This window comes from Anomaloglossus baeobatrachus, chromosome 1, assembly GCF_048569485.1.
Source record: "Anomaloglossus baeobatrachus isolate aAnoBae1 chromosome 1, aAnoBae1.hap1, whole genome shotgun sequence".
Taxonomy (NCBI): Eukaryota; Metazoa; Chordata; class Amphibia; order Anura; family Aromobatidae; genus Anomaloglossus; species Anomaloglossus baeobatrachus.
The window spans coordinates 800,456,857-800,469,767 of NC_134353.1; the positions used below are offsets into that span (position 1 = coordinate 800,456,857).

The following is a 12,911-nucleotide window of genomic DNA, read 5'->3' on the forward strand; positions in this document are numbered from 1 at the left end:
TAGTTTAAAAAAGTTTGAGTGTGCAATGCAGGCAGACGTGCTGCAAATATGTTTACAATAGTGTGAATAGACAAAAGTACAATAGCCACGTTTAGGATGCCACTAGGTACACTGAGTGTTTGCTAGTATAATGGCTTAGTTTGAAAAAGTTTGAGTGTGCAATGCAGGCAGACGTGCTGCAAATATGTTTACAATAGTGTGAATAGACAAAAGTACAATAGCCATGTTTAGGATGCCACTAGGTACACTGAGTGTTTGCTAGTATAATGGCTTAGTTTAAAAAAGTTTGAGTGTGCAATGCAGGCAGACGTGCTGCAAATATCTTTACAATAGTGTGAATAGACAAAAGTACAATAGCCACGTTTAGGATGCCACTAGGTACACTGACTGTTTGCTAGTATAATGGCTTAGTTTAAAAAAGTTGGAGTGTGCAATGCAGGCAGACGTGCTCTGCAAATGTCTTTGCACTAGTGGGACTATAGCAAAGTCCAATAGCCACGTTTAGGATGCCACTAGGTACACTGAGTGTTTGCTAGTATAATGGCTGAGTTAAAAAAAGGTGGAGTGTGCAATGCAGGCAGACGTGCTGCAAATATCTTTACAATAGTGTGAATAGACAAAAGTCCAATAGCCACGTTTAGGATGCCACTAGGTACACTGAGTGTTTGCTAGTATAATGGCTTAGTTATAATGAGTTGGAGTATGCAATGCAGGCAGACGTGCTGCAAATATGTTTACAATAGTGTGAATAGACAAAAGTACAATAGCCACGTTTAGGATGCCACTAGGTACACTGAGTGTTTGCTAGTATAATGGCTTAGTTTAAAAAAGTTGGAGTGTGCAATGCAGGCAGACGTGCTCTGCAAATGTCTTTGCACTAGTGGGACTATAGCAAAGTACAATAGCCACGTTTAGGATGCCACTAGGTACACTGAGTGTTTGCTAGTAAAATGGCTTAGTTTAAAAAAGTTGGAGTGTGCAATGCAGGCAGACGTGCTCTGCAAATGTCTTTGCACTAGTGGGACTATAGCAAAGTCCAATAGCCACGTTTAGGATGCCACTAGGTACACTGAGTGTTTGCTAGTATAATGGCTTAGTTATAATGAGTTGGAGTGTGCAGAGGACAGGAGGGTACAGTGGCAGGATTGTGGGGCTCTGGGTAGAGGAATGGAAGCCTGCCTTTCTATTCCCTCCTAATGGTGAAATGCAGGGAGGAATTCCCTGACCTTGGCTACACAGACGCTGTTGCTGTTTTCAGGACCTGTCACCTATGGCTCTCTGACCCTGCCGGTTTGAGCCCTTAAAAGGACTGCTAGAATGTGCTCTCCCTAAGCTGTCTAACGCTGTGTATGCAGCGCATACAGCTGTATCGGCGATAGGACTCAGGAGGACGGAGCTGCGACAGTGATGTCTGACACCAAAGACGCAGAAGGCAGATAATGGCGTCCTGGAGGAAAATGTCCGTTTTTATAATGCAGGGACATGTGACATGGACATCCTATCACACATGCCGTTGCTTCTCTGGCTAAAAGTCCACTTAGCTGTGTGTGTGTCTGGGATTGGCTGACATGCTGGCCCGCCCCACTACATGCGCGCACTTAGGGAAGGAAGACAAGAAAAAAAAAAAAAATGGCGATCGCCATTATAGAAACAGCAGTGATCTGAAGGCGCTGTTCACGCACACTATACACAGAAATGTCATAATAGTGTGATTCACAGAGTGACTTACACTATTACAGCAGAAACCAAGCTAGGATTTAGCTGGTTTTTTGCTGCTAGAACCGTTCTCGAACGTTTCTAGAACTATCAAGCTTTTGCAAAAAAGCTCGAGTTCTAGTTCGATCTAGAACATGCCCCAAAATCACTCGAGCCTAGAACTGGAGAACCACGAACCGCGCTCAACTCTAGTAGTGACCCAGGGGATATTGGGAACAGGGGGTGTGTGCTTGCCTCTGCAAAGGGAAAGAAGTTTCTGTTTGTGTCGCTGCTAAGAAGAAGGAGCAATGCTCAGAACGTTTAGTGTATGTATCCTGAAAGGAGTCCCACTACAGATGCCATCCAGTCCAGAAAAGACTGTCAGGAGTGGAGAATATACAAAACAAGAATGCCGTGGAGACACCATCACATGTTTTTCAATGCTGGCAAGAAACTAGCCAGGTCATTTACTGGGAAGGAACAACCACGGGAAGGGCAGTCTCCAGTCAAGGAAATCGCCTATACCAAAACATGGTATCCATCCACAGACAGCTGTTTTGGGGTATTTGCCACTCATCAGTGTGAAGTAGGAAACTGGCTAATGGGAGCAATGCCTAGTAGAAGACCACATAGATAAAGATGGTTGACCTCGGGGAGATCAACATCCAACACCACGGAGACACCATCATGTGTTTTTCAATGCAGTGACATTAGAACAAGGCCCCCTGGGAAAATATGCAAAACAAGAATGCGAAGGAGACACCATCACATGTTCTCAACGCTGCCAAGAAGCTAGCCAGGTCTTTCACCGGGAAGGAACAACCACGGGAAGGGCAGTCTCCAGTCAAGGAAACTGCCTATACCAAAACATGGTATCCATCCACAGACAGCTGTTTCGGGGTATTTGCCCCTCATCAGTGTGGAGTAGGAAACTGGCTAGTGGGAGCAATGCCTAGTAGAAGTAGTAGGTTGTTCCTTCCCGTTGACAAACATGTGATGGTGTCTCCGCGGCATTCTTATTTTGCATATTTTTCCAGGGGGCCTTGTTCTAGTGTCACTGCATTGAGAAACACGTGATGGTGTCTCCGTGGTGTTGGATGTTAATCTCCCCAAGGTCACCCATCTTTACCTATGAGGAGTGGAGAATAGTCAGGACACTTCAAGAGAAAACTGTTGTGCAGCAGAAGTATAGAAGAGAGAAGTGAACAGGTTCTGTAGTCTGATAACTCTAAAAAAGTGAGTGATTAATTGCTTCTAGAAGGCTCCTAATTGGTAGATTGAGTCCACCTGTGTGTAATTTATTCTCAGCATAACTACAGTCCCTAACAGAAGTTCTGTCGCTTATCCATGTTGTGTAAATAAAAGCTTATAACCTGACTTTAACCCCTTATCGACCCATGACGTACTGGGTACGTCATGGTCACATGGTGCTTAACGACCCATGACGTACCCAGTACAACATGGCGAAATCGCGGCCCCGGAGCCCCGGCGAGTGCGATCGGTTCACACAAACCTTAGATTCGGGGAGGAGGGGACCTCTGCCTGACCTCAGGAGGGCTGATGTCTCCCCCTCGGACCTACGGAGGCTGTGATTGGCTGACGAACGCCGCTCAGACAATCACAGCCACTGTAATGTTTCAGCCATTGAAAATTGCTGAAACATTGAAATCCAGCCCTGATCAATGCAGCTATAGCACTGATTATTGGCTGGAGCTGGGTGATCGCTGCTTCACCCGCCCCCAGCTCTGATTGGAGAGACCAGCCTTGTGACCAATCTCTCCAATCACCGTGGATCTGGGGCCGGTGACCACTCTCCTCAGCTTCACTCCGTCCGTGGAAGGCAGCTGAGGAGAGTGATCCCTGCAAGTGCCCTGGTAAGCCTATGCCCCCCCAATCGGCCGCCCTGCCCCTGATCCCCTGCCACTGCCGCCGATCCACCGCCAATGTCCTCTATCTTCTGCAGCCCCCTCCATTTGCCACCGCTCTCCCCCATCAGCCGTTGCCCCCTCCGTGAGCTGCTGCTCATTCTCTCCTATCCTCATCTGCTGCCCCCTCCACCATCTCCCACCCTCCCCGATCTGCTGCCCGGTCCACCTTCTCTCACCCTCCCCGATCATCTGCCCGCTCTCCACCATCTCACCTCCCCGATCTGCTGACCACTCTCCACCATCTAACCTTCCCGATCTGCTGCCCGCTCTCCACCATCTCACCTCCCCGATCTGCTGCCCGCTCTCCACCATCTCACCTTCCCGATCTGCTGCCCGCTCTCCACCATCTCACCTCCCCAATCTGCTGCCCGCTCTCCACCATCTCACCTCCCCGATGTGCTGCTCGCTCTCCACCATCTCACCCTCCCCAATCTGCTGCCCGCTCTCCACCATCTCACCTTCCCAATCTGCTGCCCGCCCTCCACCATCTCACCTTCCCGATCTGCTGCCCGCTCTCCACCATCTCACCTTCCCGATCTGCTGCTCGCTCTCCATCATCTCACCTTCCTGATCTGCTGCCCACTCTCTCCCATCTGTCACCCTACCCGATCTGCTACCCACTCTCTCCTATCTGTCACCCTCCCCGATCTGCTGCCCGCTCTCTCCCATCTCACCTTCCCCGATCTGCTGCCCCCTCCACCATCTCTCACCCTCCCTGATCTGCTGCCCGCTCTCTCCCATCTCTCACCCTCCCTGATCTGCTGCCTGCTCTCCCTCATCAGCCGCTGCCCCCTCTCCACCCCCTCTCACCCTGATCTGCTGACTGCCCTCTCCTATCCTCCGCCGCGCACTCTCCCATCCTCCATCCAGCTTTTTTTCCATCCCACCTAGTCCCTCCCCCTTTTTGCAGCACATCCGTGCGTGCGTCCTGTTTTTGTTATTTAAGTAAACTAAGTAAGAAGTAGAAATAAACTTAGTTTAGGGCTAATAAAATGATACGGTAGTAAAGTCAACTATAGTATTTTTTACTGAATATTGTAAGGGTCAGCTCAGTGCCACACATGAAAGCGATGCACGAGTCTCACATCGCATCATCCGGCATGGTCACTCTCTTCCAGACAGGAGTATGTGGCTGTGCCAGATGATGGAATGCGAGATTTGTGCATCGCTCTCATGTGTGGCACTTGCCTTAGTGTCAGTTGTAGGCGCTCATATTTTTTTTTTTTTTTACTGATGCCCATATTTTTTATTTTGCCAAACTAATTTTTTTGTATGAGGGAGGGTCTAGTTTCCAAAGTGGGGTCACATGTGGGGGAGCTCCATTGTGTAGGCGCCTCAGGGGGTCTCCAAATGCAACATGGCGTCTGCTAATAATTCCAACCAATTTTGCTGTGAAATGGCGCTCCTCTTCTGAGCCTCGCTGTGCGCCCAAACAATTGATTTCCACCACATATGAGGTATCTGCATACTCAGGAGAAATTGCACCATACGTTTTATGGTGAATTTTGTTCCTGATACTCTTGTGAAAAAAAAATCTACTTGCTTAAAATAACAATTTCGTGGTAAAAAAAAATATATATATTTTCACGGCTGAACATTATAAACTTTTGTGAAGCCTACAGGGGTTCAAAGTGCTCACTAAAAATCTAGATAAATTCCATGAGGGGTCTAGTTTCCAAAATGGGGTCACTTGTGGGGGAGCTCCATTGTTTAGGCACCTCAGGGGGTCTCCCAATGCAACATCGCATCCGCTAATGATTCCAGACAATTTTGCTTTAAAAAAATCAAATGATGCTCCTTCTCTTCCGAGTCCTGCCGTGCGCCCAAACAATTGATTTCCACCACATATGAGATATCGGTGTATTCAGCTGAAATTGCACAATTAATCTTATGGTGCATTTTTTCCTGATACCCTTGTGAAAATGCTAAATTTTATGGCTAAAGTAACATTTTTGTGTAAAAAAGTAAAATTTTCATTTTTTCCTTCTACATTGCTTTGGTTGCTGTGAAGCTCCTAAAGGGTTAATAAACTTCTTGGATGTGGTTTTGAGCACAGTGAGGGGTGCAGATTTTAGAATGGGGTCACTTTTGGGTATTTTCTGTTGCCTAGGTTTCTTAGATCACTCCAAATATGATGTGGTACCCAAAGATTTTTTTTTGTAAATTTTGTTGGAAAAATGAGAAATTGCTGATGAATTTTGAACCCTTCTAACTTCCTAACGAAAAAAGAATTTGTTTCAAAAATTGCGCTGGTGTAAAGTAGACATGTGGGAAATGTTATTTAGTAACTATTTTGTGTGATATCTCTCAGATTTATGGGCATAACATTTCAAATTTTGAAAATTGCGAAATTTTCACAAATAAACGCAAAAAATATCGGCCTAAATTTACCACTGACATGAAGTACAATATGTCATGAAAAAACAATGTCAGAATCGCCAGGATCCGTTGAAGCGTTGCAAAAAATGGCCGGGTCTTTAAGGTGAAAACAGGCTAGGGGCTGAAGGGGTTAAATTCATCCATTGGTTTCATAAATTACTCTTTTGATAGCTGAAACCCTCCCAAATTTGGTTTAGGTTATGAAAATAAAGTTGCCACAAAGCTGAAATATTGATCATTTCATGAACACAGAAATGTCAGATTTTGGCAAGACAAACGTTTTGTCGCCTTCTCACTTAATGCACTCAATCCTAGTTTACATCCTCACTTGTGATCACTAAATGACCGGTTAATTAGTGGGTGTGTATAAAAAGAAACCTTGCACCCCAGACCTTCACTTGAACTGCAACTTGACCTCTGAAAAAAATGCCAAAAAATCCACCCTGCGACCAAAGCCTTGATTGTCAAGAGGCTGAAGAACAGATCCACTGCAGATCCACTTTAATGTGTCTCAGCGTCAAGTACAAAGAATTAAAAAAAGATTTGAAGAGACTGGAGATGTTTTTGACAAGCCTGGTCAGACTCCGCAAGACAACTGCAAAGGAGCAACATTTGGTGGTTAGAAAATCCAAAGCCTATTCCTCTGTAGCAGAGCTCCAAAAGGCCTGGTCACCTCAAGTCCCTGTGTCAGCTAGAACAGTTTGTAGGATTTTGTCTCGAAACGTCCTCCATGGTTGAAACAGTGCCTAGAAGCCAGCACTAAACAAAAGGCAATTAAAAAAACGTGTGGCATTTGCCAAGTCCCACAGCCTGCTAAACAGATGGACGCTGGAAAAGTGGCAGAAAGTGGATTTCTCTGATGAATCTTCAGTTAAATTACACCACAACTGCCGCAAATACTGCAGGAGACCTACTGAAGCCCATATGGATCCAGAAAACAGTTAAGCTTGGTGGTGGAAAGATCATGGTCTGGGGTTACATTCAGTTTGGGGGGGTGCAAAACACTTGCAAGGTGGAAGGCAATATCAATAGCCTAAAATATTGAGAAGTATTAGCTACATTTTACATTCCCAATCATAGGGGTCAAATTCTGCAACAGGATGGTGCTCCATCTCATACATCCATCTCTACAACAAAGCTCCTCCTGGCAAAGAAGATCTAGGTGCTCAAGGACTGGCCAGCCCAGTCACCAGACATGAACATTATTGAGCATGTTTGTGGTAGGATGAAAGAGGAAGCTTGGAAGACAACACCAAAGAATCTAGATGAACTCTGGGAGGCATGTAAGACTGCACTCTTTGCTTTCCTGATGATTTATTCAATAACTTGTATGAATCATTGTTGAACCGCATGGATGCAGTCCTTCAAGCTCATGGAAGTCATACAAAATATTAAATATGGCTCTAATAGCACCACAACTTCATTCTCCAATGTTATGCAACATGTCTTTGTATTAGAAGTTAATTATTTGTTTGAATTTCACGTTACTTTCTGTGGGCGACAAAACTTTTGTCTTGACAAAATCTGACCTTTCTGGGTTCATTAAATGATCAATATTTCAGGTTTGCAGCAACTTTATTTTCATAACCTAAACCAAATTTGGGAGGGTTTCAGCTTTCAAATGAGTAATTAATAAAACCAATGGATGAATTTAAAGTCAGGTTATAAGCTTTTATTTACATAACATGGATAAGCAAACGAACTTCTGTCAGGGACTGTACGTCACATGTGTGGTGTCCAGTTAGGACTTTTGTGGCATCTGGGATCAGAAGGTTACAATGATTAGCAAATAGCATGGCCTCATTGGAATCTGCTTTACAATGAGCATGAGTGGAGCAGATTTAGTTTTTTTTGTTTTGTAGAAGTTAAGTATTCCTTTTTGACCCTGCTGAGATTCCTTTAACTCTAATCTTAGCTGCTGCTTCTTATTGCCATAGTTGTTCTTTGCTGACCTCCATGGAGAAGTTTCTTACGTCTCAGCCATGGAATTGCTTTGGCTGTGTCATACCTGTTTGTCTCTTTTCCTGTGATGCTTTTTCGTAGGAGCAAGACTAGTCTCTTGCTGCCCAACTCACTAGCCAGGGCAAGCCCAGGGACAGCCATGGCTTAGGCACATGATCACACACAGGGGGAAGGACCGGTCTAGGAATGTTAGGGATTGCAGAGTTCAGACACAAGTGAGTATCAGGGGGTCACCCCTTCCCCGTGTCTTTGTCACTAGGGCTTCCCTTTACCTTGTCCCTGGTCTTCTCCCTTCTCTTTGGTGTTGCTCGCTGGGTGTCTCCTCGCTCTGCTGTGATACTACAGCTGTTCTGTGCAAGCCTTTATTTGTCAGATTGGATGTATAGATTTTCAAATACAGGCAAGTAAAGTTACAGAAATGTACTGCTTTTTAATTGGCAGCAGCTTCCGAATAGCTGATATGTGGGTCGGGTTTTGCTATCTATTCCCGCCCCTGTGTGCTGTCTGGCCTCTATGGATGCTAAACTGTATGGGCTCTTTGCAGGTATGAGTCATTTCTGTCATGCGATTGGGGCGTGTTAGAAATGCAGTCCATACAGTCTAGCACCTACCAAGGCAAGGCAAGGGAGGCAGACAGGCCCAGGAATATATAGCAAAACCCGACCCACATCTTAGCTATTGGAAGCTGCTGTGAATCACAAAGCTGTACATTTCTGTAACTTTACTTGCCTGTGTTTCAAAAACTATACATCCAATCTGACAACTAAAGGTATCTATAGAATCAGTATGATAGCACCAGTATAGCACTGGCTTTAGTTTATATAGGAAAATCCTGGTGATTGGTTTGCTTTAACTTTGTGGATGTAATGTGAATAAATGTAAAAAAGGCATGAATAATTTTTTTAAAGCACTGTACATATTGTATATGATTTGTAGAGCTCCAATGTAAAACTTGCATTTTATGGTCACTGTATGGTGGTAATATCAGTCCTAGAACAATGATTTTATTTAATGATCAGTTTGGGCTGTTATCACTGGTGCATAAGCTGGTAATATGTGGTAATAAACTTGAGGTTTTATTTGATTACTATATTGCAATACTGATGCTAATATTGGTCTTGGTACAGCCATGTTGGTTAAAACGGTGTATTATGCTGGTATTATGTAGCAATGGGGTAGCGATATTATTTAAGCTTTTGCACAGTATTATTGCTAATATTGGTTTTGTATTAAATCTTTCCCACTTGAGAAGTATGAGTGTGTGTGGTTGGGGGGTAAGGTGGGTAAGCATGGGTCTGTGCATTTTCAAATGCCAAAACCGAATTTCAGTCCCACTCTGGCCATGCTTGGGAGTGAGAATCCCTGATTTTTGCATTTTATTTCAGATGCAAATACAATCAAAGGGAAGGGGCTGTACTCCAACACCAAAGGCACAGAGGAATACTAGTCAGCTTCCCACCCTGACATTCAGACATGCAGCAGCTTGATAAGGTCATCTCATCATACCACTGACATTACCGCCACACCACGGAGGAGGCAAAGAAGGAAAAGAGGTTGCAGTTCATAAGGGTTGATGGTGTTTTATAGTTTATAATGGTGGATGTTTTAGAAGTAAAACTTTATTTGAGTGGATAAGGTGGACTATGTACCATAAGAGGGACAGCGTGGGAGAAATATTTTGCACAACGAACACAGTGAGGGGCACTTTTTTTTAGGGGTACATCATAGGCAGATATTTTTTTATTCAGAAGCATTATAATGAAACTGCTGTTTTTTAGATACCATGTTGGGTGTGCAGCAGAAAACTGGTAAAAAAGGAAAGCTAGCAGAGGCAAACTATGACTGTCCAATGTCATCATGGTGTATGGACCAGATGCAGACAAAAGGGATGAGAATGACTCCAATCTGAAAGGATATCACCGATAATGTACTTGGGTGTAAATATTTATTTGTGAAACTGCCTGCATCCAGTCAATACTATAATCACTGATGACTGATAAGAACAACTCATTGTTAATACCAATGTGATACCATCTGGTAATAGTGATATATTCATGCACTGATGAAGGTTCTGGTGCTCTATTCCTGTACTGATGATGGTTTTGGTGATGTATTGATGTATTAATCATTGTTCTGGTGCTATTTTCATGTACTGATTATCTTTATTGTGGTGTATTCATGTACTGGTGGTGTTCCTGGTGCAGTATTCCTGTTTTCATGGTAGTTATTGTGTTGTATTCTTTCATAGGAGACAGTGATTTGTTTTATAAACTGCAATGCTGTGGTATTACATTGTAGAGTGTAAGATTCAGACGATCACAGGTTCAAGCCTGCTAAAGGGAATAAACCATAATGAATTATTACTGTAAGAGCAAACACACAAAAAAAAATACAGAATTGTGCTTGTTCACTCCAGGTTTAAATTGCCCAGCAGGGAACGACAACATTTCAATTTTAACCTCAAGCAGCAGAAAGGCTAGAAATTGCCCTGCTCACTCCATATTTACTGTAATATGATCTACTTAGATATTTGCCTAATTGTTTAAAGGATAACCCTGAGCTGTTGGTAGCAGATATCTTGATAAACAATGTTTACAATGTCTTTATATTGGAAATGGATCCTACACACTCAAACATAAGTGTAGTATAGCGTTGAATAATATCAATAATTTTTTTTAACTAATTACATCTATGAATAGCAAAGACTTTCCATAGTGACTTTCCCGAAATGATGGGCAAAATGTAATGCTGGTGTCTTTCAATGGAAACCAATTTGTAATTCTTTTGTTTTTCAATTGGGCAAAAAATGATTTTGTTTGGCAAATTTCATATGCATTACTAACAGATCTTATATTAATAACGAGTTTTAGAATATCAGAGTCACAATTACCATTTGCCTTAAGACTATGTATAATATTTATTATTTCTGTTACAAGAAACCTGCTTCCATCATTTTAAGAAATTTATTATAAGCTTTGAAAACTTACTGTTTTCTTCAACATTTTGACTGCATAAGGCTTCTGGGTCCCCTTTTGCCTGCATCTGTACACAACCGATGTTGCACCCCTAAAGAAAGAAGAAGGGGTAAACTATTATACAATGGTAACAGTTTACATGCTAGTTTAGCAGCTGAAGACATTTTGATCATTTCTTTGCGTAACTTTTCTTGAAAGCCAAAGAGTGTTGGTAATACAATATCCTTTTCCTGAATTGTAAAAAATATAAGTATGCAAAAAAAGTGAATGCTGTGAATGTCATTAACAAAAATTTTTAAGAGGTCCACCCAAGTAATTTGCATAGAATTGTCTGGCTACTACCCTACTCCAACAAATATTATCAGCTTGTGACTCTTCTAGTTTACTAACATAACTAATTTCTCTGAGACAATAATCATTCATTCATGGTCAATCATGAAGGGACATTACATCCCTTAGTTCTTCTAAGGCTGAACTCACACGAGCGTATGGCATCCGATGCGAGAGCATTGGATGCAATATGCTAATGACCCCCGACTCAGCTGCAAAGCTGAGGGCGGGCGCTGCAGAGGAGAGGGAGGGGTTAATCCCCCCATCTCCTCCATTGTCATCCTGTGCATATATCACACTGAACTGAGATAACATCCAAGTGCAGTCAGATGTATCTCTCGCACCCATTAACTTGAATGGGTGCGAGAGATACAGCTCTCGCAAGGAAGCTGGCCAAGGAAAGCAGTCAAGACATCCCCAGCCAGGCAGGGATGAAAACTAACAGTAAATTGGTGTGAACATGGTGGGTGGAGATGTCATTAGATGGTGATAGGTACGTTTGAGTGTTAGAGGATGGAATTATACAGCTGCTGGAAGAGATGACATTGTTTGGTTAGAGAAAGCTGGAGGTCTCATCAATGTGTCAGTTTTTTTTCTCCCCCTTTCTTTATGGTAGTTATGGTACATACAGCAGGTTAGCCATAGCTTAGTGGAAAATCAAGGGAAATTTAGAGTACTGGAGTAGGTGGCAAGTCCAAGGAGTTAGGATTGGCCACATGTGCAAAGTACATCATGTCTAAGGTGAGTACTGGCCCTCATGGCAAGAATGCCCTATGCAAGACATGGCCCTCATGGCAAGAATGCTAGGTGCACATCACAGTATGTTAACAACAGAATCTAGTGTAGCATGCCAGGTTGCAATGGTTGCTCGGTTGAAGAAAGACAGGGTGGTTCTTTCCCCTGTTCCTGGGTCTTCCAGCGGACTGGCATTAGCTCAGATTATTGGGATTGATACTACAATGTCAGGTGCTGGCTCGGAGAAGCCTTGGAAGCAGTTGGGTTAGATTTTGTGCTATGCCAGCACCAACTGCTAGTGGTGAAGGACATCTCAGTAGTGTTTTATATGTCTGCTTTCTATTACAAGTTGAAGGCTGTGAAGAATTTCAACCTACATAGGTGATATGATGAGTGCTTGGCCTAGAATAGGTTGTGGTCAGTCATTAGTAAGTGGGCTAGAATAAATGTCATCACCTGAATGTCTGACTCACAGAATGACGACATAGTAACATGGTTGGATGGCGTTGCCAGTGTTTTGCAGCAAATGGCTCTCAGTCAGTTGCGAGTTTTCATGACTGCACATATACGTACAGTATATCTCATACAGGAAAGATGGTCAGTTAGGACTAGAGACGGCTAGATTACAATCCAAGGGCTTATTGGGGAGTTTCATAGTGGGCTCAAGCAGTTGTTAGGTTTTTTTAGGGTTTTCTAGTGTTGCTGGCCTCTTGATGCTTGGTTATTAATAGCCTGACACATTGATAATCTGGCCCATTGCTTGGTTACGTTAGAAATGATGGAATCCACATTGCTGACATTGGGTTGAATATACAGTAATTTATTTTGGTTTGTTGTAGGTTTTGAAGTTCAGTCTGGTGGTGTGGCACATTAAGCAGACTAAAGCGGGCTTTACACGCCGCAACAT

General features: G+C 43.3%; 1 protein-coding gene across 1 annotated transcript in view; it reads right to left on the reverse strand.

Annotated features, from left to right (window-relative positions):
• CAMK4 (calcium/calmodulin dependent protein kinase IV) overlaps window positions 1-12,911 on the reverse strand; it is a 393,072-nt gene that overhangs the window by 218,728 nt on the left and 161,433 nt on the right. Inside the window, exon 2 of the mRNA XM_075341900.1 lies at window positions 10,952-11,030. Coding sequence (XP_075198015.1) covers window positions 10,952-11,030 — 79 coding nt within the window. The remainder of the gene's footprint in view (window positions 1-10,951; window positions 11,031-12,911) is intronic.